The sequence below is a fragment of the Tinamus guttatus genome, unplaced genomic scaffold, assembly GCF_059628265.1.
Source record: "Tinamus guttatus ecotype Peru unplaced genomic scaffold, ASM5962826v1 Tinamus_guttatus_pri_ptg000512l, whole genome shotgun sequence".
Classification (NCBI taxonomy): Eukaryota; Metazoa; Chordata; class Aves; order Tinamiformes; family Tinamidae; genus Tinamus; species Tinamus guttatus.
In genome coordinates, this window is record NW_028289046.1 from 41,315 (window position 1) to 67,475 (window position 26,161).

A 26,161-nucleotide genomic window follows, 5' to 3' on the forward strand; every position below is an offset into this window, starting at 1 on the left:
TGGGAAAACTTGTGCAACTATTCTCACAGAATGTCCCCAGTGCACATTAAGGTTGCAAGCAGATCATCCTGCTAAAGTTCCAGCTCTGCATATCAAAGAGGGGAAAACTCTGTGGTCTACATGGCAGATTGGTTATATGGGGCCATTCAGATCCTCTGCAGGATATCAGTACATCCTCACAGGAGTGGAAGGGGTCTCTGGCTTGCTTGGGACAACTAAGCGTAGGGAAGCCAAGGGGCGAAGTGTAGTGCAAGGACTATTGTTTTGGTTCTCACATCTACCTACTCCTGTTATTATCCAGAATGATAACGGCTCACATTTCTCATGTAAAAAAGTGCAAGACTGGGCAAAGCAAGAAGGAATTCAGTGGGTATTCCACATCCCATACTATCCCAAATCAAATGAGAAATGGGATGATGAAAGAGCTATTCGCTTGTTAAAAAAGAGCTCAACCCACACAAGGGTCAATGGGACAGACAACTTCCCAAAGTACTCCCTCAATTAAATAATAGTTATGGGCCTACTGAAAGGCCTGTAAGCCCAGCATTCTTTGTGAAAGCTGAGCTTAATGCTCAACCTACAGGTAAAAAAGGATGTCCAACAACATTACAGCTGGACAGCCTGTGGTGGTCAATTTACCATCCATCATCACTGTGTCTAAGACTCTAAGTAAAGCTCATGGCCCACTTGCCTGGGAAGCTACTGATAGCAGTGGTGCAAAACACAGAGAATTAGGGCACGATAGATTTTTCTTCATTTTAAATGGGTTAACCTGTTCCACCTCACCCCACCGAAACAAGTTTATTTTCTCTTGCAGCAGCGTGCAGGACGACTGATGGAAATGCTGTATTCATTTTACTAACTCTAGTGCTGTTAGGTTTATTACTTATAATCTATAAGCTATATTGCATATATTTTGTATATAAAAGTGCGCGATATGACAAAACAAATAACCCTAATTCAACCACCCAAAAGGTACAAATTTGTACATAATAGCAATACTTTGTTAAAAATGTTTACTTGCCATGGACCTGTAAGTGCAAAAATTATCAATACGCTATTTATGGCACGGAGCCAAGAGGTGACTGTAGCACCACTCTGTGACTATAAGATGACTTGACTATAGTCACGGGGCAGAGAGCAACCAGTGTGCTCCTTCCTCAGCTCAACCTGACTGTTCACACATAGCCCTGTTCAGGTGTTAACCACCAGTGACATATCTGATCCTGGTGGGTAGCTCCCTGATTTCTTCCCCCACTCAGGTATTAACCATTAATAAGAGTCCTGATGGCTGCATTCTCAGGGAGAGATAAGGCTGATTGTGCATACACCAGCCAGAAGTGCTCTGAAATGAAAGAATGACTCTCAGTCAACCATCTTCCTTGGCCAACATATGGCAGGCTCGTTGTCTGCCATGGGCACGGGAGCTTGCTTGGCCCACAGCAGCCCTGCAAGCAGATTTTTCAAAGCCCTGCGGTTGCATCTGGGGGCTGGTGGAGACCGGCCCTCAAGCTCTGCCTGCCTCAGCAAGCAGCAGCCATTCTGCGGGGGGGAAGGCAAGAAGAGCAGTCAGGCCTGTCTCCTAGAAGCACCATGGCCACCCCACCAAGGTCAGGAGTGGGCAATGGCCTGGCATGGGCCAGTCATTGCTACAACCAGTCGGTGGTACTCAAGGTACTGGGTCCTGGCCCAAGGCATGAAGAAGCGCCTGCACCAGGGCAGCCTGGGAGTTGACCTGCTGCTGGAGATAACTTTGAAGAGAAGGAGCTGGGAGCCCTGCAGGACAACAAGGTAAGTATGGGCCATCAATGATGCGGCAGCCATCAGTGTGGCCCTACACAGCCCTGGGGAGGCAACTTCTGGAGCAGTGTGCCCAGTTCTGAGACCTCCCCAGTACAAGAGAGACATTGCACTGCTGCAGGGAGACCAGTGGAGAGCCCTGGAGCATCTCTCTTACAAGGAAAGACTGAGAGAATTGGACCTCCTTAGCCAAGGGCAGGTGTCAAGAGGATGGGGACAGACTGTTCTTCACTGGTGTCCAGCCACAGCAGAAGAGGCAGTAGGCACAAAGTGAAACACAGGAAGTTCATTTGCGTAAGGAAAAAAGCTTGTTAACTGTGTGCAAATGGGTGTGCGCACAATTGTGTGCAACCTGCTCTAGGGGACTACGCTTGTATGGTGTGCGTGTGCACGTGTGTGTGTGGAATAGCTGATCCTTGGAGGTCCCTACCACCCTGACTCTTTTGGTGAAGGGAACCACGCAAAGACTCTACCAATAAAGAGAGAAGCAATGTGCGATTTTAAATAACATGGGAAATATTTTATTAAATTATTTTTTTCCCTTTTAAAAGTGTGATCCTGACTTGTCTCTATCTTTTTCTTCCTTGGTCAGTCCCCCATGCTGGGGACAGCAAATGTCCAACAACAGCTCCCTGAATGAGTTCCTCCTCCTGCCATTCGCAGTCACAGGGGAGCTGCAGCTCTTGCACTTCTTGCTCTTCCTGGGCATCTACCTGGCTGACCCCCGGACAGCGGCCTCCTCATCGCTGCCTCACATTCTCTATTCTCTTTCTCGTACAGTAATGGGTAGGTCATTACCTTGCTTATTTTGTCTGTTGCTAAACCCAAGTGTGTAGTAAGGTTAATGTTTTGTTAAATGTACCATTTCATTTCTGTATTGTCTTAATATTAACAGTGAAATAAGACCATTCTTTCCATTGATGCCTGGTTCTGTCCGTTGCCCTCCGCCCCGTCAGTTGGCAGAACATGTCTGGCAATTGCATGCAAAGCCTGGCAAACCGAGGGAAAAGCAATGCTGCAAACACAAATTCCTCCTTGTCAAAGACACTGCAGTCTTTTTCCCCTTCCTTCTTGCTGTGACAGGTTCCACAGCAAGTCTTTTCCCCTCTGAGTCCAGAAGGTGAGACGCTGCGTGTTGCACAGCCCTACTTTTCCTTCTGCTTGCCAGGCTTTGCATGCAATTGGCAGTCACTGGCTTGGCAGTTTGTGGCCTGATGCCATCAGGTTCTGGGTGCTAGTGAGGCTTCCCAGGCAGCCGAATGAGCTGGCACTTGTGTGAGCAGAGGCCTGAGCAGCTCCTGGGTTCTTTCTGCTAGAGCGATTGCCCCTGTGCAATGGCAAGGGACGGTCACCACTCAGAAGGGCTGGGGGCCAAGGAGCAACTGTGAGTGCTGGAGCCTGGGGCAGTGCCAAGTTTAGGGAACAGGAGGCCCCAGTGTCTGTCACTCCATCCCTGCCCATGCCCACGTTGCCAGCAGCCCTCTGTGAGGCGTCACAGCGGTCCCCACAGGTCACAGTGGCCCCTGCGGGTGACCTGTCCCTCCCGGCACTGCTGCTGCGTCAGTGGCTTGTGATTCCCGTGGGAGGAGGTGCTGCTGGAGCAGTGCATCCGCAGAGGGAGTCGTGCCGCGATGGGGGTGCTGCGAGCGCTCCGAGGTGGGGGCATCCCCGCGCTCAGTGTCTCACGGGGGCGACGGAACCTGCCAGCGCCCACGTTCTAGGCTTGGGCAGAGCGCGCCTGAGCCCCTGGGGCCGGCCCCGAGCTGCTGCAGCCTCCTCTTCCCAGCCTGAGCAGGGCTGGCGCCAGCGGCCTCTCCTGTCACCCCGTGCTGCAGCTGTGCAGGCTCTTGCCCTGAGCTGGGCTCTGTCCCTGCGGCTGCTGGAGTGACACAAAGCCGGTGCTGCTTTCCTTCCAGGTTGCTTCACTTGTGCGGGTGCCCGGTCGAGACCTGCACGTGGTGAGGATGGTGGGAGTGTGGCCGGCTCTGTTCCTGTGGCCATTACTACCTTTGCCGCCATCGTGACCTCGCTGTTGGACCGCCTGCAAGACGCCGAGGTGAGCAGGGGTGTCTTGATGGGCTCTGTGGGGTTCGAGGGCTCCCTGCAGCACCCTGACTTCCCTGGGTGCCGCAGACTGATCTCCTGCAATGCTACCTCTCACTTTGGGCTGCACCTCGTTCCAAAACATGGATGCTGCGTGGACAATCCCTCGCGCCCTCCTTGATGGCAGGAGGTGGCAGCATCTCTGGGCTTGGGTGTCCACATTAGGATTTGGGTTCGCACGAGGAGGTCACAGAGCAGGGCTTCTCTCCCGCTGCCGACGGCTGTGCTGAGCAGTGCCAGCAGCTGCTCCCTGGCATCGGCGTGGCCGAGCTGCTGTGTGTGGGGCAGCACGTCCCATGGCTGCTGTGTCCCTGTGCCCCCAGGATGGCAGAGCGGAGGAGACCTACCGCGAGCTGGAGGGCGTCTTATGGGGCGAGGAGAGCCACCTGCAGAGCTCTGTTGTGGACAGAGCGATAGCGGTGGCATTGAAGGACCTGCGAGCGGCGCAGGTGAGCTTGTTCTCTCTGAGGGTGACCTCAGGTGCTGGTCCCTGTCCCGACCGTCCTGTGCAGGAGCTTCGCGGCGCGTTCTGGTGTGGGGCCAGGGAATGTGCAAAGAGGAGCTGTGGGGCTGTGTGTGCGCAAGGCATAGCGGGAGCCCCGCTAGCGCCTGTATGTCCTGCTTGGAGGCCGAGCCCTGGCAGAGGGTCAGTCCCGCTCCTGCCACATGCAAAATGCTTCTTCCAGGATGCGCCGCTTGCTGTGAGGACGGCCGCTAGCGACGTCCTGGTGGCGCTGGCCCGCAGCCATCTGCGAGATGTGGTGTCGGCGCTGCAGGGCCACCTGCAAACCCTGCAGGAGATGTCGGAGGAGTTCGTCCTCATCACGCTGCGCAACGTGGCTGCCCACTATGGTAGGGCCCCCCAGCTGGGTGCCAGCAGGTGCCAAGCAGGAGAACGGACTCCTAGCCCTGCCCCAAAGACCCGGGGCTGCACCAGAGGAAAACCAGCAAAGAGCCAACACACCAGGCTGTGCCCCACACTGTCCTCCCCTTGTTAGGGCTTCCCCACTCCCCGTGCCCCTCAGGGAAGGTGGTTGGCACACAAGTGGGCTGGCAGGAGCCTCCCTGCAGCGGGCTCTCCCCCTGGCCCAGCTCTCCCACGCCCTGGCCCAGCGCTGTCCTGGCAGCAGTGCCGGGAGATGGAGCCCGTTGGCTCTGGGTGGCCAGGCTGCCCACACGCTGCTCTCTCTGCAGCCCTGCAGTGCGTGCCCTTTGCGGGGAGCACGCTGTCGGCCCTGCAGCACGTGCTGAGCGCGGCGGGGAGCGGCCGCATGCTGCGTCTCGTCTGCGACGGTGAGTGTCGGTGCTGCAGCGCTGCCACCAGCGGCTCTGCGGCCGGAGCCGACGGCACTGGGTGCCGCTGGCCGGAGGAGCTCCTGGCTCCCTGCCCGGCCTCTGCTGCCACGTGTGCCTCCCGGTTCAGCTGCCTTTGGCCAAGCTCTGCCCAGCCTGGGCTCCCCCGTTCCCTTCCCTTTCATTGAGCACAGCCTGCTTTGCTGTTTGTGGGCTTAAAGGCAGAGCCCGAGAAAGAAGGGCCAAAACCACGAAGGTTGCGCTGAGGGGCAAACGCTGGGGCAGGAAGAGGCTGGGGCTGCAGCGGGCAGTGTTGGAGGGGAGCTAAGCCTTGGGGAGGAGAAGGTGTGCGGGGGTGGAAGAAGGGAGAAGCAAGGCAGCGTTTCCACCCGGCCGTCTCGTGCCATGGCACGGGGTGTCTCTGAAGCCAGATCTCCGTGCCACCCTTGCAAGGCCATAGTGGGCGGAAGGAGGCCTGGGGGCCACTGCAATGTGTGGTGCTGGTCAGAGGTTTTGAGGCGATCCTGTTTCCCTTCCTGTGCTGCAGTTCTGGAGCAGTGGTGCAGCGGGATAGCCGGGTACCTGCATGAGTGGGACAAACAGGTCTTCCCTCGCCTGGAGGCCACCCAGCTCTGCGCCCCGGTTTACCCGCTCTTCTGCTACGTGGGCAGACACTGGCAGCGGTGCAAGGAGGAAGAGGTGAGCCTTACTGCCCTCGCAGCCATGGGCAGCCACGGGGACGTCAGCAGGGGCCAGCGGGGCTGTGCACGGGGCCGGGTGAGGGCTTGGAGGGAGCAGGCTGGTTGGAAAGCATCCCGAGCCGGGAGCCTTCAGGGAGCACCGACGTGAGCGGTGCTGACAGGCAGGAGGGGACATCCGTGCAGCAGCCCTGGGCCAAGCGCTTGGGGCAGGCAAGAGGCGAATGCTGGGGCCTTCTAGCAGGGCAGCTGGGGTGGTGGGAGGAAACGCTCCCTGTGCCGGCGAGCGAGGCCTTCTTGCCGGGACTGAGAGGAAAAGGAGAGCCCTGTGCGGGAAGTGCAGGCTGGGTGTCTCGTGGGGAGGCGGGTGCTGGAGAGAGCCTCATCCCTGCATGTGGCGGCATCTTGCTTTCCCTCGGCAGGCCAAGCAGGCCGTGCTCAGGGCAGTGGGTGCCATGATGGCCGTCCTGCTGCACGCGGAGCAGTACTGCCAGCGTGTCTGGGAGCAGCTGCTCTGGCTGCTGCACCAATACCGAGAGGTCCGAGAGCCCCTTGGTGTGACCATGGTGAGGCACTGTGCGGGGCACGGCGCGGCCGGGGCCTGCGGGGGAGCAATGAGGTGTCGGGGGGTTGCAGGGCACCAGCAGGAGCTGAGTCCCTTGGAGATAGGAAGAGGGAACGGGGCCCTGCGGCTCCCCGGGCTCCTGCTGGCAGAAAGCAGCAGGGCAGAAGGGCTGGGAGGGCGCGTTGAGTGGCTGGGGCACGTGGCTCCGCAGGGGACCCTGCAGTCCCTCCCAGGGCCGCGGGTGTGTGAAGAGCTCTGTGAGTGCGTTCAGGCTGTGGTTTTCCCAGCGACGCCTGTTTCTGCCTTCCTGGGGGCTCGCGGTAACTGCTGCCCTCTCCCTGCCGCGCTCCCTTGCAGAGCCTGGGCCGTTTCCTGGCAGCTGTGGCTGGCATTCAGAGCCGCGGGCCACGGGCCCACCTGCAGGCCGTCAGTGCTGCTGTGCACGAGCAGGTAAGGCCTGGCGGCGCCTCCCTGGCCTGGGGCTCCTGGGCAGCCTCGGCTGCTGCCCAGCCCTGCGTGTGCCCAGGGCGCTGCGCTTGGCGCGTGGCTCCGCACCCAGAGATGCCCGCGAGAGGTTTCCTTTCTGTCCCCCTCTCTACCAATGCAACCTGCTCTGAAAGACACTTTGTTCCCACAGCTCTGTGACGAGATTGATCCGCCCCGGCCCGAGCACAGGGCAGAGCTGTGCCGCTGCATGGTGCTGCAGGGTAAGGAGAGGAGAGCCGGGGCTGCACTGCAGCGTCGCCGCAGCTCTCGCAAAGCTGCGCACATGGGAAGACGCTGGGCTCTCCTGACCAGCAGGATTTCTTTCTTCCCCACAGCCCAAATCTGCCCCGAGGAGACAATCGTCTTCCTTTATTTCAAACTGAGGAACGGGAGCAAGGCCGATCGTGTAGCAGCTGTGGGAGTGCTGCAAGCTCTGGTCCGCTCTGATGGTCAGTAGGCCAGGCAGCAAAAAGATCAGCATCCCCCTGGGAATGTGCTGCTTCCTTTGAGGCACAGGCTGGCACCCCTTTTCTGCCCTGCTTGTGCGTGGGAAGCCATGGAGCTGTGTGAAATCCCTGCAGAAACGGGGGCTTGGCTTCAGCACCGCCTCTCCGTGTCTCTTGCAGTGCCTGCCGTGCGGGAGAACCTGGCCCTGTTTGCCAAACTCGCGGAGTCCGTGTGCCACGACCCCACGTGCCAGGTGAGCTGGTCTGGACAGAGCCATTGCAGGGCAGAGCAGGGCTGTTCCAAGGCAGAGCCTGGCCAGGCCTTTGCCATAGGCAGACGCAGGCTCTGGGGCAGGAGGCCGGCGGCAGCAGTAGCAGCAGAGCAAGGGCTGCTGCCACCTCCTCATCCCGGCCTGGGCAGAGGGGCTGCAGCGCAGCGCAGGCAGCTCCCCTGGGGCTTGGGGCCGGCTCGTGACGGCAGCCTGCCCTGCCTGCAGGTGAGGATGGCCGTCCTGCACTTCATCGGGGAGCTGCTTCGCTCCAGCGGCCTGGGCTGCTCGTCGTGGGACGTGGTGGGGCATCTCTTCGGCGAATTCTGCCGTGCCTCGGGCAGGCTGGTAAGGCAGAGCACAGCGCCACGGCTGCACCTCGTGGCTGTGCCGCACTGTCATGGGTCTCCCTGAAGGAGCGGAGCCCAGCGCAGCCAGGCTGCCAGTACCGGTGCCGTGGTGGGGGTCCTCTCCATTGCCAGGCACCGTGGGGCCTGGGAAGGGGCAGTGACAAATATTTGCCACCCTATCCTGCAGGCTACAGGGAATCTTTGTGCTGCGGAAGCACATGAAGAACGGGCCATTCGGCGCCTGTGCTGGCACATGGTCAGCACGCTGGATGTCTCCAATGGAGCGGTAGCCCAAGTGAGTTGTTCTCGCCATGTGCAGCGGGACGCCCACCTTAGGCATGAAAGCAATCAGGGAGAGCTGGGTGTGAGCTCTGTGTGGCCAGACTCACTCATCCTGTGGGTGCTGCAGTGCATGAGCACCGCTGGGCACGCGCCTTGGCTGTGTCCCGTAGCCCATAGAGGCCTTGGGAGGGGCTGGCGAGGCCGAGTGGCTCCCGCATCCCTTTGCCACAGGGAAGGGAGCTGCCCCGGGGGCAGAGGTGTGCCAGCCGCTCTCAGCAGGCAGCCAGAGCGAGGGAGAGGGAAAGGGGTGCGAAGCGCGGCAGGGAGAGGGGCAGGAGGGAGAGGAGGAGGGCAGAGCAGGAACAGAGCTCCTGAGCTCGTGAAGGAGCGAGGCCCAGGGCCCAGGCCAGGGCTGGAGACATGGAAATGACGCAGGGACTGGGACGGAGAGGCAGGAATGCCCTCGTGCCAAATGGCCTGGTTCTTACCCGCAGCTCCTGTGGCCGAAGCTGCTGCACTACGTGGTGCCAGTGCAATACACGGGCTTGCTTGTGCCACTGTGCCGCTGCCTGCGCGCCCTGGCCAAGAGACGCCAGGAGACTGAGCGCAGGGAGCCCGAGGCCCTGGAGCCTGAGGAGCAAGGTGGGGAGCAGCAGGTGCCGGGCAGCAGTGCCGGGCTGGTGGCGCGGGACAGCGCGTGTCCCTGCAGCCCTGCCAGGCCCTTGCGGGAGGCGCGGGGCTGCAGAGGGCAGAGCAGTGTCTGCTGCCAGGCGTGAGGGCTCTTTCCATGTGTCCCTTCCCGGCGGAGGCACTGGGCACTGCTGCTCGCAGCTCTCTGGGGCCCTGGGGCTGGTTCTTGCCATACCAGGGCTGTCCTTGTGCCTGTGTGCACAGTGCCAGGAACCCAGCAGTGCCGCTGTGCAGGCGCTGTGGCCAGGGTGCCCTTTAGCCCTGCGTGGCAGCACGGGAAGCGGCACGGGCAGGGCCCAGAGGGGCTGGGATTCTCACGCTGCCTTCCTTTGTGCCCACAGCGGCTCTGCCGGCTCCCCAGGCGCTGCTGGCTCGCCTGCTGGTGAGTTCGAGGAGCGGGGAAGGAGCTTTCGTGGCCGGGCAGAGGGTGGGAGAGATGGTGCCGAGGCCGGTGCAGGCACCTCGGGAGGAGGCAGGAGTGTGCGAGAGGCGCCTGGGGCTCCCCTGCCTGGCTGCCTGGCTGCCTGCGGCGCAGCCGCGGCTTCTGAGGCGGGTGCGAGCCCCCCATCTCTCTCGCGCTCTGCTAGGTGACGGCAGCGGTGGCTCCGCATGCGGGCGGTGGCCGTGGCGCTGCGGCCCTGCAGCTGCTGCAGGTGCTCCCCGGCATGATCCACAGAGCCGTGGGAATGAGCTGGGCTGCAGAGATCCCCCTGCTGCTGCAGCATCTGGCAGGTAAAGTGTCGCTGCCAGGGACAGGCTGGCGGCAGAGGACGCAGCAAAACGCCGTCAGCTCCCAGCTTGGCACTGGGGAATGGTGGCAGGTTTAGGGATGCTTGTCAGCCCTCTGGGCTGACCCTTTGGGCTGTTGGATTGCAAAGGAGACCCTGGGGCTCTGCTGGGGCTCAGGGGGCTGAGAGCACAGGGTCTGCCTCCTTGGGCTTTGCAGGAACAACCGCCAGCTCCCTGGACGTGGCCGAGTGGGAGAGCCTTGTGCTGAAGGTACAGCATGTGTGTGGGGGCCACAGCTGGATCGGGCGCCCAGGGTGTGGAAGAGTGTTGGGAGGAACCTGGGGGCTCCCTTTTTGGACACTGAGCAGCACAAGCTCCTGCCAATTCCCCGGGCTCAAGCATCGTGTTGGGGGAGAGCCAGAGGCAGATTTTAGAGGGCTGGTTAGGGAGCTCTGCCCATTAGATGTGCAAAAGGGCCCAGGCAAGGGCAGGGGGTGTTTGCTTCATGTCCCCCTCTGCCCTAGTTCCTGCAAACGTCGCTGGAAGCCATCGCGAGCGACGCCTGGATCGTGGGCCTGATCCAGGAGCTGAGCCAGCAGCTGGGCAGCTCTCCCCGCCTGTCCTGGGAGAAGGTTTGTTCCCTGCGCGGTGTCGCTGCCGCTTCTGGGGCGCCCTGAGGGGTGCAGCACCAGCAGAGCCCTGGGAGGCCGGGGCCCACGCACGGGCTGGCGGCGCTGCTCTGTCCAGTGGGCTCCTGTCCCTGCTGCTCTCGCTGCCCAGGAAGGCGCTTGCTCTCCCCTCCGCGCCGGGCTGGTGGCTGTGCCGGGCTGGCCAGCGCGTGTAGTTGGGGCTGCTGCCGCAGGCGCCTGGGCGGCTCTCGGCACGGTGGCACCGCTGCGGCCTGGCCCTGTCCCGCCGGGCAGGGCTGTCCCTGCAGCTGGGGCCTGGCCTCTCCTCTTGCAGCGCTTCCTGTACAAGGCTCTCGGCACGGCCCTGGCAGCTTGCGGGTGTCTGCGCCACGTGCGAGAGCAGACCCTGAAGCACCTGCAAGCAGCCAACTTCCTAGAGCTGTGGGAGGCGCAGGTGAGGGTTCCTTGCACCGCCTTGCTGTGCGGCAGGGTGTCTCCTGCGTGTGCCTGGGGCGCAGGGGCTCTGTGCGGCCCTGCTCCGGCACAGCTGGTGTCCTGTTTGTGGCTCTTTCCTTGCGGAAAGGTCCTTCCTGACCACTGGAGCTGGTCACGGCTGGGTGCTGGGCTGGGAGCGACTCCCTGTTTCTGCTGCCTTGCAGGGAATGGTCTCAGTTGTGTCGCGCTGTGCCGAGAGCCACTTCTCGCTTGCCTTGGCCTGCGTGAAGGAGTTCCTGGCAACTTTGAAAACCCAGAAGGTAAAGGGCCCAGGGTGCTCCTGCTGGGAGGTGCCGCTGTTGGGGCAGGGGCAGCTCCTGCCTTAGGAGCACACGGAGTCTCGGGGCAGAGCAGGGCAGCGGGCTGACGTCTCGGTGCTTCTCTGGGGAACCCCCAGCAGGGTGACACGGTGAGGACACACGCTGCTCGCGCCACGCTCATGGTCACCTATGGGCGGATGTCGCTGCGTGCCCCCAGGGAGCAGCTGCTGGCCCACGTTGAGAGAGACGTCGTGGGCAACATGCTGGGGCTCTACAGAGAGGGCTGCCAGGTGGGAGCTCGCAGCGTGGGGCAGAGGCGTGTGGGTGCTGCCAGCTGCAGCCCCTCCTGCTCCTCCCATCACGCATCTCTGCTGCTGCAGCCAGGCGAGCGCTGCTCAGCCTGCTGCCCGTGTCCGCAATGCACGGGGTCTTCCCAGGCAGCACCTGGAGCAATGGCTTCCCCTCCCATGGGAGGCTCCTTGCCAGCAAGGGAGAGGGAGGGGACGTTTCCGTGTTGGGGGGCAGGTACCCAGGGTGCTGCAGGGCCCCCAGAGGGCACCATGTCCTCCCTGTGCTGCTCTTGGAGGCAGATTAGCCCCAGCCCCACTGCCCTTCCCACCCTGGGGCCCTGGCTGAAAGCCTCTTTGTCTCCCCTGGCATCAGGACGCACAGCTGAGGCTCTCCCTGGTGCAGAGCATCACGGAGATCAGCCTTGCCCTGCAGGCTGCAGGCGGCAGCCCCAGGTTTGAGCTCTGCCGCAAGCGGGAGCTGCTGCAGGCCCTGGTGGTGAGTGCCCAGAGCTGGGGCCGTGGTGCAGGGGAGCCAAGGGCTGGGCCATGGGGTGGGTTTGCGCAGGGGTGCGATGCTCTTGCAGGGTGGTATGCAAGCTCCTGACGGCCACGAGCTGCATCCCCAGCTGGCAGGGCGCATGGGGGCTGGTGCTGGGGCTGCAGCAGGGGAGCAGAGTGCGTCCCGGCGCTGCAGAGCTGCTGCCTTTTCCTGTAGAGCCTCTGTGGGAGTTGTGAGGCGGTGACAGGGCTGGTGTCTGTGGGCTCGGGCAGCTCAGCCCGTGGCTCGGCCTGGCAGGAGCTCCCTCCAGCTCTCCTGCCCACTGCCCACCCTGTGCCTGTCTGTCTGTGCCTTGCAGGAGGTGATTCAGGAGGAGCCGCGGGAGTCCCTGGTGCAGCCCCGGGCCCTCGTGGCCATGGAGCAGTTGAGGTAGGGTCTGTTCCTGACACTGTGGGTGCCAGCGTGTGTCCCAGCACAGCTGGCTGGTCTGGCTGAGGCTGCGGGCGCTGGGTTTGGGGTTGTGGATTGGGCCAAAGGCAGTTGTCCTCTGCCTCACTCTAGTGCGCTAGTAAGCACCCTCTCTGTGTTCTCTCCCCTTTTCTCCTTTCAGCAAGCTGAAACCATGTCTGAGCAGGGGGGAAATGTGCAGGCTCCTGGCTCAATGCTGCCAGGCCATCCTGTGCCATCATTATCCAGAGCAGCTGCACATGAGAGGGGAGACGGTGGCGGCCACTTCACACATAGTGGTAGGTGCTGGCCTGCTGGGTCACCCCTGAGCAGGGAGCCAGCACCAGGCACCCCAAACAAGCAATGGGAATCCCACTGGCAGCTGTGGCATCTTTGTGGGGTACATGGCCTCTCCCCTGCTTTCTGGTGACAGGCCCCATCCCTGCGAGCCCTGGGACAGCTCATGGCAGCCCTCCAGCAGGCAGAGCCGGTCCCCATCTGCTTGGGGGACGTGGTGCAGGTGAGTGCCCTGGGGCAGCGGGGAAGGCGTTGTTGCTGCCAGAACATGGCAGAGCTGCAGGAATCACGCCTGCGGGCCTGGTCTGTGGAGGGGAGCTCTTCTCTAACTTGATGCCATCTGCGCACATCAGTGGGAAGTGATATGGTCCTAGCTTCAGGCCCCCTCACCCTAGGCTTGCATCCACGCTTTTCCCATCTGCAGCAACGTTCTTGCAGGCAACTTGCAGTGTCCTGCAGCCCCCTAGATGAGCAGAGCTTCTCCCACTTGTGCAGCTGTGAGCAAGGGCTGATGCACAAATGAAGGCTGCCCGTGACGAGAACCTGGAGTGGGAAGGTGGCCACAGCAAGGGCTCCTCATGCGGGGCTGCAGTGCCCAGGGAAAGCAGGGGCACAAAAGCAGCAGGACCCCTGGGGAGGGCTGAAGGGCGAAATTCAGGTCATGGTGAGACAGGCGCTGTTGTGGCAGGTCCTGCGGCGCTGGCTCACCTCGGCCCACCTGTGTGAGCGGGACGGAGCGCTGCAAGTGTGTGTCCAAGTGCTGAGCACCTGCAAAGAGAGACACGAGCAGAGGGTGAGCGGGGACCCTGTGCCAGAAGCCCTGCGTGGGCGGGCGGCAGGTTCTGGGTGTCCCAGGGCTGCAGGGTGGCCCCTTGTTCCCGCCCGGCTCCGCCAGTGCTCGGGGCGCTGCAGTCGGGAGAGGGCCAGCGGCCGTGGCGATGCTGGTGACCTTCGTGCCTGTGTCTTGCTCCCGCAGCGAGGTGGTGCCTGCCAAGAGTTTGGCTCCTTGGTGGGACTGCTGGGGCCTCTGACATGCGAGGAGTCAGCCGCATCCCGTCAGCGGGCAGCGACCTGCCTCTGCCTCCTTCTCCAGAGAGTTGGTGAGAGGAATAGGCAGAGCTGCCCCTGCTGCTCCCTGCGGGAAGGAGCCCAGCACCAGGCCCCATCCCCCTGCGCCGTAGCACCTTGTCCAGCTTGCAAAGCCACTGTGTTGCCTCGGGGGACCCTGGCTTTGTGCAGCCTTTGCTGGCCTCCCCCATGTCCTTGCTCAGTGCCCAGGGATCTGGAGGTTGGCTCCCCATGAACATCACTGCCCTTTCTGATAGCTCCCCATCAACGTCACTCCCCTTTCTGATAGTTCCAGATGAAAAGATGGACGTGGCACCGTGGACCCAGGTCACGTCTCTGTCCAAGGGGCTCAGCGCTGTCACCTCTGGGTCTGTGCTGGCAGCTTCCACCAACATTGCCAAGGTACCTGGCCCTCGAAAAGCCCAAGGGGGCCATGACATGTTTGTGTGCTCGTGTGTGTGGGAGCGCTGCTCTCAGGACACGTGTTTTGCATCTGAGCAACTCCTGTGACACGCTCGCTTGTGTTTCTGATTTCTCCCCAGCTTGTCTGCAAATATTTTCCCCGAGGCCAGGGCACAGGCTTCATGAGCAGCATCACGGAGAGCCTGCTGTGCTCCAGGCCCATGTGCATGTGGGCTGCGGGTCAGTGGACACTGACCTTCCTAGGGGATTGTGTTGGCAGCATATTCCAGGAGGAGGTGAGAGAGGCATTTTTTAGGTTTGCCTTTGGCTGTTCTCTGTGGTAGCGTGTTGGCCCTGAAGCACAATGGGGAAAGGACACACCGAGCCTTTCTCTCTCTCCTACCTCCTTTCAGGTGCCAGAGCTCGTGTCCATGCTTTGCACGTGCCTGCGGAGCACCCAGCAGAGCACTCCCCAGCGCGTGGTGCTGCGGGCCATGGTCCAGCTGTGCCGCTCTCACCAAGAGCCGGTGCTGGGCAGCCTCCTGCAGACACCGCTGCCCATGGACAGGTCTGTGCAGCCGCCCTTCCCACTGCCATCAGAGCCAGCCGTGGGGCTCGCCTGCGTGGGCGGCCCTCTTGGCAGCCAGTGCTTTTGCCCCACGCAAGGCTGAGCGCTGCAGCTCGTGTCCCTGCCAGGACCTGGGCACTGGCAGTGCCCATGGGCACAAGGAGGTGTATGGCTTCTCCTGGGGTACCTTGGGTAGCCGGGGATGCCGGCTCACGTGCTGGCATGTGTTCCTTTGCAGCAACACAGCAGAGATGTGGAGGAGCCTGGGAAGAAGCGTTGTGGGCTGCCCAGTCCTCATCCACTTGACAGAGAAGCTGGGGGCAGCTGGAAAGAGCCACAGGAGCAACCGCTGCGCTGGGGAGCTGGGCAGCAGCCAGGCTGCCCTGGAGCCTCGCATGGTACGGCCAGCAGCCCCGGTGGCCGTGCCGCTTTGCACGTGCTTTCCAAGTGGTGCTTGAGTGCGAGCGTGATTCCTGCCCTTTGTGAGGGCCTGTGGAACCTTGTGGGGTGCTGAGCTGGTGTGGTAGCAGTGTGGGGAGATGGGACAGCTTACAGCTGCCAAACTGAAAGGCTCTCCCTGCAGTGAGAACTAGAGAGAGTAAAAGCCCCCGGGCTGTCAGGGGGACGTGGTCCGTGGGCAAGTGCCTTGTTTTACCAGGTGGTTCTTGGTCGAATATCTCTGTAGATCACTCACGCCCTCTGTGAGGTGGTGTCAGCGCTGAGGAGTGACACCCTGGTTCGGCGCCTGCTTCCCTGGCTGCTTCCAAGCCTCCTGGAGCAGCTCAGCGAGACACTGGGGGAGGACATGGACCTGCCCCTTGGAGAGCTGAGGAGGAGTGACCCACCGGGCAGGTGAGGAGCAGCAGGGGCAGGGGCAGAATCTGCATGTGCGGCAAAATGGCTATGCAGGAGCCACCTGCCTATTGCCCTGGTGCTGGGCTGCCTCCGTGGTAGGTGGGACTGGGCTCTGTAGGGCAGCGCACTGGGCATTGAGCTGTTTCTGCACCTCAGCTGGGTGTTGCGGCTGGGATCCTTCGTGGGGCTGTGCTAAAGAGCACTTTCCCACAAAGTGCTGTGCCTGGAGCTTTCTTTGGCTTCTCCCTGCAGCCTGTTTGTGGAGGCCCTGGAGCTGGTGCTGGCCAAGAGCCTGGAGCACCGGTGGCTGCGGCTGCTGCGGGAGCAGGGAGTGTGGGCATCCTTGGCAGCGCCCCAGGCTCACACGGCCGGCGTGTGTCTCCTGGCAAGGTGAGAGCCCCTGGCAGGGGCTGTGCTGGAGGAAGGGCTGCCGGGAGCTGGGGCCTGCCCCGAGCTCTGCTCCAGTGCGAGCGGCGTCTGCACCGGGGTGGGTGCAGCTGGGAGCGGTGCCGCGGGGCCGTGCTGTGTGAGCACGTGCTACAAGGCTGTTGTGCTCTGTGTGCAGTGTGCTGCTGCGCGCGGAGCAGATCCCGCAGCGCCTGGTGCAGCGGCTATTCCGCTGGCTGCGTTCCCGCTCGGCGAACCTGCGGCTCACAGCCACCGCGTTCTGTGCCGAGGTGAGGCAGCCGCGGGGCGAGGGGGCTCGCAGGGCTTCCTGCGTCTCACCCAGGTGAGGGGTGCTCCATGCTAGTGCTCACGTGTCTTGATTGCAGCTCATGAAGGACCAGCTGGTGGGGGAGAGGAAGATCGTGACACCCCTCCTAGAGGCCCTGGCAGAGAGATCGCACGACCCTGTCAGCAGTGTGCGACAAATGGCCATGAGGGGCCTAGGGAACGTGGCCACAGGAGCACCCACAAAGGTGAGGCAGCCTCTGGTGGGCTTTGAGCGCAAGCCGAGCTGGGGAGGAGCGTGGAGGTGCTCGAGGAGCCGAGGCGGGTGCAGGGCTGCACGGAGGCAATGCCCTGGCATCAGGGCTCTTCCCTGGGCTTGCTCTGGAAAGCGCTGCCGCTGGCACTGCAGCAGGGAGCAGCACTGAGAGGCAAGAACTCATGTGCGTGTCACTCTGCAGCTGCGGAAGCACTGGGCCATGGTGGTGAGAGCACTGCTCGGGGGCCTGGTGGACGTGGACAGACCCGAGGTGGCTGCAGAGAGCCTGGTGGCTCTGACGAAGGTGCTGGGACGGCTGGAGGCGAGAGCCATGGGCTCTACCTTTGAAGAGGTGGCCAGGAGCTGCCGGGCACTCTTGGGGGCGGTAAGTGGAGCCGCTGTCTCTCCATGGGCAGACGGGAGCCCACGCGGGTTGCCGTCCCCTGCGGGCTGCTGTTGACAGGGGGCAGCCGTCGCCGGTCGCCTGCCCTGTGGGCAGCGGGTGCCGAGCAGTGTGTGCTAGCAGCCTGCCCGACGGTCTTTCTCGTCACAGGAGGAAGAGGAAGTGCGCTGCTCGGCCTTCGGCCTCTACGGCACCCTGGCCTCCTCTGCGTCGGGGAGGAGAGCGTTTTTCAGCAGGGAGGTGGAGGAGGCCTTTCCCAGCCTAGTGCTGCACCTTCATGATCCGTCCCCGGCTGTGTGCAATGTAAGAGCTCCAGGCGCCCCACAGAAAGCCCCGTGGAGCTGGCTGAGCCATGGGGGCACTCACTCCCTTCCGCGTGGGGCTGCAGGAGTCTCCATGGGCCCTGGGTGATGCTGCCCCCCCAGCAAGGTTCCTTCCTCAGTGCCCGGGCAGGTGCAGAGCATCCCCATGACAGGGCCCGGGGCTCTTTTGCAGGCCTGCAAGGTGACCCTGCACCTGTGTGCCCCATTTCTGGGGTCGAAGAGGCTGCGGAGGCACCTCAACATCAGCGTTGGGCTGAGCGCGCACGAGACGCAGGACGAGGTCTGCAGACACCTGGTGAGTGAGCTGTGTGCTGGGGCTGTGTCCCTGTGCTGGCTGCCCATCCTGTGACTCCCTCGTCATGGGGTCAACCCCGTCCTGGCCATGGGTGGGCAGGCAATGGGGCAAAGGGGGCTGTTGGAGACGGGGATGAGCTCCCACTGCCTGCACTGTGGTTTGTCACAGGCCCAAGACTGCCCCATGCTGTTCGAGCGGCTCCTGAGCACATCTTGGAGCTGCTGCATGGGAAGCCACCAGGCACCGCAGGCGGCAGCCGTCCACGTCCTGGGTGAGCAGCAGCGGGGGGCTGAGGCGGTGCTCCTGGCCGAGGCCCCGGGTTGGGTTCAAGGTCGGGCTCTGGGGCAGGTCGGGGCTGTGGCCATGCCCCTGCCCTGGTGGCCATGTCCCCATGCCAGGCCTGCTCCAGAACACAGCGCCAGCCACGTGGCTACAGTAGTGGGGCCTGGCTAGCGAGGCGACCAGAGGTTCCGTGGGTGCCAAAATCCAGGGGGCTCGGGGATGGGGGCCTGTGTGGCCCCAGGGCTGCGTCAGGGAAGACACCCCAGCCGGACACCGTGGGGTATCAGGGGCCTTGTGCCCATGCTGCTCCCCTCAACGTCGGTGTCTTTGCAGCTCACCTTAGGCCGGAGCACGTCGAGGAGCCCCGTGCTCGACGGGCGGTAGCTGCAGAGCTCTGCACCGGGGGAGGCCAGCAGCGCACAGCAGGAGGGAAATAAAGCTGTGTCCCTGTGGAGAGGCACTGTCTGTCCATGTGGGGCTGTGTGCGGTGCGGCAACGGCCCTGGCCCTCCCTCCCTGGGGATGTGGGCCCTGCGTGGAGCTGCCTGGGGACAGCGGAGAGCAGGGACTGGAGGGAGGGGGTTTGCAGGCACTGAGCTTAGGCGGCCACTGCCAGGTGCTTTGGGGCACCAGGGTCACTGGGAGCACTGGGAAGAACCTGGGATCCCAAGGCAGTGAAGGATCCCAAAGCAAAGCCAGCTCCGCTCTCCGTCGGCAGCAGCCCGTGGCAGCGGATGAGCAGATCTGCTGCCCTGCAGCCCTGCTCTGCTGCACTGCTGGCCTGGCACAGCTGCAGGCGCCAGGGAGAACACCCTGCCGCACGGTTTGTTGGTGCCAGCAGCGCGCGGGCAGAGCTGCTCAGCCCATCTGCGGCACCAGGAGGCTCCATCGTCACCAGAAATGGGAACAAACCCACCCAGCCTGCCCCAGCTTCCCCCAAAGCACCCACCAAGGACATTCGCTGCCAGCAGTTTCCTCCAGCCCCTTTCCCTCTCAGCGCCCAGCAGCTCCCACAACCCACGGTGGGGCTGGAAGGCCCAGCAGTGACCGGCTGTTGTCTCATGTGCCATTACACAGCAGTCAGAGGTGGCCCATCCACAGGCAGGCCCATCACTCCAGAGCACAGGGTGAAATAAAGCCCCCAGGCCACCAGCAGGCACTTCCAAACGCCGCTTTCAAACCTGCATCAACAAGTCTCCTGCTTGGGAACGGGAGGCTGCCACAGAAGTGCTTCCAAAAGGAAGCACTACCTTACAAAGGGTAAGGAGAAACAGTAGATTCTAAGTGTCCCATGTGGGACTCGGAAAATCCTAGAATCCCAGGATTTTTGACGTTGGAAGGGACCTCTAAAGATCATCTCCTGTCACAGGTGCATGACGTGGCACTTGCCTTTGTTGACCCTCAGGAGGTTCCTGTGTGCCCAACTCACCCACCTGTCCAGGTCCCTCTGAAGGCAGCGCAGCCCTCTGCTGTGTCGTCCACTCCCCCCTGTTTTGGATCACAGGCAAACTTGAGCACTCTGTCCCATCTTCCAAGTCATTGATGGATAAGCTGAATAGCACCGGGCTAGAGGAGTACTGGCCCCTGGGAGATACCACTGGCCACAGGCCTCCAACTAGACTCGGCCCCATTTATCACAACGCTGCGAGTTCTGCCATCCAGCCAGTTCCCAATCCACCTCAATGACGCTGGCTTTCCTCCAGGCCTCTGGCACCGCTCCTGTTCTCCATGACCTCTTGAAGATGATAGAGAGGGGCTGAGCAATAACGCCTGCCAATTCTCTCAGCATCCGTGGGTGCATCCCGTCGGGGCCCATAGATCTGTGGGTGTCCAGTTTGCCTAAATAATCTCTACAGCAATGCTCTTCAACCAGGGGAGGGTGTTCCTCCCTCCAGATTTTCTCTCTTGTTCTGAGCTCTCTAGTCCATGGGGACTGACCTCAGCAGTGAAGGCTGAAGCAAAGAAGGCATTTAGTAACTCTGGCATCTCTTTAATCTCCATCACCAAGACACCCACCCCGTTCAGCAGTGGGCCCACATTTTCCCTCGTCTTCCTCTTGCTGCTGATGTATTTGTTATTGGTTGTCATGGAATGAGTGGTGGTGGGGGTGAGTGACACAGTGCACTTCATTCGTGCATTGAAAGAAATAGTAATAGGTTTTGTTCATGTGGGCGATGGTTTCACGAGATTCTAAAGGCAAGGTCACTTATTATTTACTGTGTGGGGTACAGAATATACAGAGAATTACCAAGGAAACCCTTGCATTAAGCCATGGGGTTCAGATTGGACCCCCTTGCTTTGCAAACTCTTTGTGAGAGGAGTCTGGGTGCAGCTGGATGCAGTCCTAGTCCCTGACCAGATCAACAGTTTAGGACTACGGAAAATTGTGCACTGTTATGTCAGTAAAGTTTACAAGTTCAAAAAGAGAGCACACTATAGTCACTTACCATGAATCTGTTAGGATCTGGAAAGGATCTCTTAATGCTGAGGAGCATCCTTGGGAGGTGTCTGTGCTCAAGGGGAGACCCTGGCATGCAGCCAGCTGCGATGCAAGGAAGGCTCAAGGGGTTTTGGGGCTATCCCCATATTTATGGGAGATGATGATTGACTTAGAGTCATTCTTTCATCTCAGAGCAATTCTGGCTGGTGTATGCACAATCAACTTTATCTCCCCCCGAAAATGCAGCCATCAGGACCCTTAATATTGGTTAATACCTGAGTGGGGGAAGAAATCAGGGAGCTACCCACCAGGATCAGATATGTCACTGGTGATTAACACCTGAATAGGGCTACATGAGAACAGTCAGGTTGAGCTGGGGAAGGAGCACACTGGTCACACTCTGCCCCATGACTATAGTCAAGTCATCTAATCGTCACAGAGTGGTGCTATGTGTTGCCGTTCTAACGGCAACACATATCTGTTCAAATATCTATTTGAAGGACTGGTATGACTTTACTTGTCTTATAACTTCCGGAATTAAGATGACGCAAAGACATCGCAGACCCCTCTTGCGGAGGGTGTTTTGTTGTTTTCTGGATTCAGTCGGCGTGGAACTCACAGTCTCCGGTGGGATGTATGTCACTGGGGCGCACGGGTTACTTGGGGCGCCCGATGATCTGGTTCTGTGAACAGAAACTCACAATTTTCATTAGTTTTATTTTGAAGGTCTGGTTTAATAGACTTAAGCGGACACCACTTGACTCTGCCATCTTTCCTGACGGCGGCATACCCTCGCCCTGTTAGAACTAGTTTCCACCCTTGTTCCCATTCTCCCAGTTCATTTCTAATCATAACTGGTGGGCCTTCTTCTAGTGCTCGAGTGGCCCAGTGTTTTTGGGTGGGACTTTTCACTTCCTCCCCCCTGGGAAATTGATTTAGTGCTAACAAGGCAGTCGCTAGTAGACGTGTTTGGTCTCCTGTGGGAATGGCGTTGCTAAAGCCCTCTGCATTTGCTAATACCTCTAATTTAGACTTCAGAGTTTGGTTTGCTCGTTCTACTATGGCTTGTCCTGTGCTATTATATGGGATGCCATGTGTTAGGGTAATACCCCATCTCAGGGCAAATGCTTGGACTGATTTAGATACAAAATTTGGACCGTTGTCTGTTTTGATCTGATTAGGAACACCAAGCCACGCCATGGCTGTTAGCCAATGTTGAATGGTTGCTTTGGAGTCAGTTTTAAGGTGTTGAGTGGCTACGATCACTCCACTATATGTGTCTACAGTCACCGCTAGCCACGCTCGAGGTTTCAACAACTGGCAGAGTGTAAAATCTGTTTGCCACACTTCGGAAGGTTTAAGACCTCTGGGGTTTACCCCGCTAGACCACAGTGGTGCTTTCTGACAGTGGGGGCACGTAGCTATTATATGTTTCACGTCAGTGATTGAAATCTCGCATCTTTTTGCCAACGCTTTGGCTCCGATATGGAGAGACCATATGTAGCTGTCGAGCGTCTCTTAGCGTCCATAGTCTTTTTGCAGCAGCGTCTGCTTTATTATTACCGATTTGGAAAAATCCTTTAATTGGGCTGTGGCTATTGACGTGGATGACTGATATGGTGCCCTTTCGAGAAAAAAGTGCTTCTTCCAGCATTAGGGCCGTCGTGGATGTTGACACGCCAGGCCCCAACATGGCCAAGCAAAGCTTGGCCACAAACATTGAATCAGTTACTATGTTGAGGTGTTCTGTTGGGAATAGCCCACACGCTAATACGACGGCCATCGCTTCTAACTGTTGGGCTGAAAGCGTGCGATCGATCACTTTAATGCAATGCCATTCTCCTCCCGATTGCCATACTGCCGCTGCTGTTGAAGTCGCTGAGGATGCGTCTGTAAAGACCGTTGGTCCTTGTTGGGGCCGGTCCATGATTTTCTGTGGGAGGTCCATGTTGACAATTGTCAGCATCTGGGTCCAGGGAGGTTTTGCGGCGTACCGGATTTCTCCACCAAATCCGACAAGAGCTACAGCCAGATATTCTGACATCGCTACTGATTGCGTTGGGAGCTGTTTGCGGAAGGGCAGGTATATCCTGGTAGGTTCGATGCCTAGGTGTCTTAAGGCGAGTTTTCTGCCTTTCATGATGAGATTGCCAAGACACTCGACTCCCGGAGAAAATGCACGTGACGGTTTTCCTAGGACTATCCATTGTATTGGCTGAGCTTTTTCAGGAGGGCCCTGCGCTAGTGCTCCTACCCCTCCTCCTTCCGTAAAGTGTACGTATAGATCAAGTGGTAAATTTGGGTTCCACCTGGCAAGCGTGCTGGATGATACTTGCCGTTCAATGAAGTCGAGAGAATCCATTGCCTCTGCTGTTAAAGTTTTTTGTTCCCATGGGCTCTTTCCTTTTAAAAGATCGTGCAGGGGGGTCATGATTTCAGGAGGGATTAGGACAATATTGCGGAGCCACTGTAAAGATCCGACTAACTGCTGCATATCATGGAGTGTTTTAATGTTTCGACGGATTTTTATTTTGGGGGGGGTTATATAAGAACTTGTGATCCCTACTCCCAAAAAACTTACACATGGTCCCTTTTTGATTTTCGCACTTGCAATTTCGAATCCGTTCGTTTTCAGGGTTTCTGAAACTACTAACACCAATTGGTCCACTTGACTTCCTGATGGTGCAGCGATTAAAATATCGTCCATGTATTGAATAATAGTCACAGTCGGATTATTGCGTCGGACTGGTGCCAATGCCCGATCCACCGTAATCTGACAGATAGTGGGTGAATTGATCATTCCTTGAGGCAACACTTTCCACTGGAAACGTAGGTTGGGGCGCTGGCTGTTTGGAAACACAATAGAAAAGGCAAACCGCTCCCTGTCTTCCTCATGCAGAGGTATTGAGAAGAAACAGGCTTTGATATCAAGGACAGCACAGGGTTGTCCTTCCGGTATCATAGAGTTCATAGGCAATAACGTTTGAACAGGACCCATGGGTTGGATTCTCTTGTTGACTTCGCGTAGATCATGGAGGAGACGGAACTCTTTGCCATTTCGTTTGTGTATTACAAAAACTGGGGTGTTCCACGGGCTGGTGGAGGGTTCTATATGACCTCGCTGTAATTCGCGGTCGATTATCTCTAGAAGGGCATCCATTCGAGGCTTCGATAGGGGCCACTGCTCAACCCACACTGGGTCGGACGATTTCCACGTCAGTTTAATTGGTGGAAGTGGGTGTACGGCAGTGGCCCTTAGAGTAAATTTGTCACCCTGGCTTTTAATAGAGCCAGAGCGTCCCTTCCCAACAAAGGTGGGACTCCTGCCATAACATATGGAAAAAGGGTGATGGTTTTTTCAGGCCCCTTTTCTGTGTGAAGCGTGATTGCTACCGATTGAACACTTTTTCGAGCTCGGGTTAATCCGCCGACTCCACCCACCATGGGTGCGTCTTCCAATTTCCAACGTGAGGGCCAACTCGTCTCCGGAATAACTGTAACATCTGCGCCGGTATCAATTAAAAAGGGGATATTAATAGCGGTGTCGTTAAAAGCATTAGAGAGGGAACAAGTTCCCCACACTACCGGTGGGTGGTCACATCTCACTGCTAAGGCCACTCTGGGGTCTCGTCCCCAAGTGGTGGTTCTTGTTCTTCCTGCGATAGGGGCTGATTTAGCTCGGCCGTCGGTTGGGCCATTAAGCTGGTCGCTCGAGGGGGTAGCGGGTTCAAGAATGCCTTGCTCCATCCAGGGTTGACATAGTTGGGCCGCCTCATGTTCTGAGTGGGAGAGAGCCGTGCACGGCCCAGGCGCCCTCTCCCCACCCCGTTTCCCTGGAATCTGGATCTGCATTCTCTAGCGAAATGTCCTTTCCTGCCGCAGACCCAACATGGCCCTCTGAGTCGATCTTGACATGCCATTGCGTTGGTTACTGCGGCGTGAACAGCCACCTGAATTGGGGTTAAATGCTCTTCCTTTGCAACATGCTTAATCATGTCTGCAACACTTGCCCCCGTCCGTAATGATCGCAAGATTTCTTTGGTTGCCAAATTGCATTGTTGGCGTAAACATTCCGCTATGACCGGGCCTTTTGCCTCCGTAGGGAGGGATGAAGAGTCGACCGCTGCTTGGAGACGATCTACAAATTGTGTAAAGCTCTCACTTTCACTTTGCTTTATTGAGGACCATGGCGTTGATTTGGCGACAACTTTAATGGCTGCGCTAATGGCTTCTCTGGCCGCACGAGTAGTTGCCATAACTTCATGGGGCCGCAGGCTGTGGGCCTGCGTCTGGGGGGTGATCATTGCTGGATCTGCACCCATTAACCGCTGCAGGTTGGAACCGTATAGCGGATGATCTGGTCCGGTTACTTGGGCCAAATACTTTATACAGTTGTCTTCCCATTCTTGTTTGAAAACGATCACTCCTGCTCCATCAAAGATCAGCCTAGAAATTTGCTTTATATCGAATGGGAGCATATCGTCCCCCCCGAAGATACCATCTATGAGGGTATCTACCATGGCAGAATTAATCCCTTTATCTGCAATTGCTTTAACAACCGCTTGTATGTCCTTAGATTTTATCGGCGAGTGGACCCTCTGTTCTCCTTCCATCCGAACCGGGAATGCTAGCTTGGCTGATGGGGCCCAGTCGGCACATGCGATCTTTATTTCCTTCCAGTCTGTGTAAGGCGATTCTTTCCCCCCCGGTTTTTCTTTGAAATGACTGCTCGGGTCTTCTCTCCACTCCTCACTCGGACTTCTTCTGGACCCCTCCCTCGGGTCTGCTCTTCGCCCCTCACTCGGGCTTCTTCTGGACCCCTCCCTCGGGTCTGCTCTTCGCCCCTCACTCGGCCTTCTTCTGGACCCCTCCCTCGGGTCTGCTCTTCGCCCCTCACTCGGGCTTCTTCTGGACCCCTCCCTCGGGTCTTCTCTCCGTCCCTCCCTCGGACTTGCTCTCGACCCCTCCCTCGGGTCTTCTCTCCGTCCCTCACTCGGACTTGCTCTCGACCCCTCCCTCGGGTCTTCTCTCCGTCCCTCACTCGGACTTGCTCTCGACCCCTTCCTCGGGTCTTCTCTCCGTCCCTCACTCGGACTTCTTCTGGACCCCTCCCTCGGGTCTGCTCTCCGCCCCTCCCTCCGGCTTGCTCTCGGCCCCTCCCTCGGGCCGCCCTCCCCTGTCCGGTCACTCCCATTGGTTCTCGGCGCCTCGCTCGCGCCGGGGGCACCCTCGCCCCGCCCTTCCCCTTGTGGCTCGGCGCCATTTTGAGGGGCATAGGGTGGTGGCCTGGCCCAGACGTCATCATGCTCTGACTTCTTTTCAATGTTTCTAGCTTCCTCGGCTAGCTCGCTCCAAACAGATTTCGGCTGTTTCTGCTCCTCTGTAAGTGGGGCGGGGTTCGGGGATGGAGGGGATGTTTCACCCTCTTGCTGACCTTTAGGCTCAGTAGAATTGCCATCATCTGGGGGGTCCAAAGTCTGTGCAGTTGTCCCGATTCCCACTTTGGACGTGGTCATTAAACAGTCTTTTACTGCTACCCAAGTCTCCTGCTCTTTCATAGCTTTCTGTAAGGCTTGTAAAAAACCTTAAGGTTTTTCCCACAACCTGAGAACATTGTCTCCTCAGCTAATGCCTTAGTACATTTGTCCCACAGTTCAGGGTGGAGAATATCCACCGGCTGGTCTATAGCCTTAATTTTCAAAAGCCTTGTAACTGCAAGAGTAAAATCTTTTGGCTTACAATCAATCCCCCAGTACTTATGTAATTGCGATACGACCTTTATGAGGGCTTCCATCCTCCTTGTTGATTCGGTAGTGTCCCCTTCGCCGGGGTGGTCCACTTCCTCTGGCTGCTGCTCACGCTGCTCGCTCATCCAGGCGATGACGTTCCTGGGTTTCGGCACCACTTGTTGCCGTTCTAACAGCGCAGCGACCCGGTTCAAGACCACCCCCAAGCCATTCGGTCCATTAA

At 59.2% G+C, this 26,161-nt stretch overlaps 1 protein-coding gene across 1 annotated transcript in view; it reads left to right on the forward strand.

Moving 5' to 3' along the window:
- The first annotated feature begins 1,624 nt into the window (after positions 1 to 1,624).
- LOC148592821 (maestro heat-like repeat-containing protein family member 2B) overlaps positions 1,625 to 26,161 on the forward strand; it is a 50,077-nt gene continuing 25,540 nt past the window's right edge. The window contains 38 exon segments of the mRNA XM_088533659.1: positions 1,625 to 1,791; positions 3,748 to 3,856; positions 4,227 to 4,352; positions 4,590 to 4,755; positions 5,098 to 5,196; positions 5,744 to 5,895; positions 6,317 to 6,460; positions 6,817 to 6,909; positions 7,097 to 7,166; positions 7,281 to 7,394; positions 7,572 to 7,645; positions 7,889 to 8,008; positions 8,198 to 8,305; positions 8,787 to 8,934; positions 9,324 to 9,364; positions 9,570 to 9,714; positions 9,929 to 9,981; positions 10,236 to 10,343; positions 10,675 to 10,794; positions 11,000 to 11,125; positions 11,236 to 11,385; positions 11,759 to 11,838; positions 12,132 to 12,226; positions 12,229 to 12,313; positions 12,495 to 12,637; positions 12,640 to 12,851; positions 13,317 to 13,421; positions 13,605 to 13,728; positions 13,986 to 14,098; positions 14,512 to 14,666; positions 14,905 to 15,064; positions 15,352 to 15,518; positions 15,774 to 15,911; positions 16,087 to 16,222; positions 16,295 to 16,441; positions 16,652 to 16,834; positions 17,003 to 17,155; positions 17,348 to 17,470. Of these exon segments, the coding sequence (XP_088389785.1) occupies positions 1,625 to 1,791; positions 3,748 to 3,856; positions 4,227 to 4,352; positions 4,590 to 4,755; positions 5,098 to 5,196; positions 5,744 to 5,895; positions 6,317 to 6,460; positions 6,817 to 6,909; positions 7,097 to 7,166; positions 7,281 to 7,394; positions 7,572 to 7,645; positions 7,889 to 8,008; positions 8,198 to 8,305; positions 8,787 to 8,934; positions 9,324 to 9,364; positions 9,570 to 9,714; positions 9,929 to 9,981; positions 10,236 to 10,343; positions 10,675 to 10,794; positions 11,000 to 11,125; positions 11,236 to 11,385; positions 11,759 to 11,838; positions 12,132 to 12,226; positions 12,229 to 12,313; positions 12,495 to 12,637; positions 12,640 to 12,851; positions 13,317 to 13,421; positions 13,605 to 13,728; positions 13,986 to 14,098; positions 14,512 to 14,666; positions 14,905 to 15,064; positions 15,352 to 15,518; positions 15,774 to 15,911; positions 16,087 to 16,222; positions 16,295 to 16,441; positions 16,652 to 16,834; positions 17,003 to 17,155; positions 17,348 to 17,470 (4,752 nt within the window).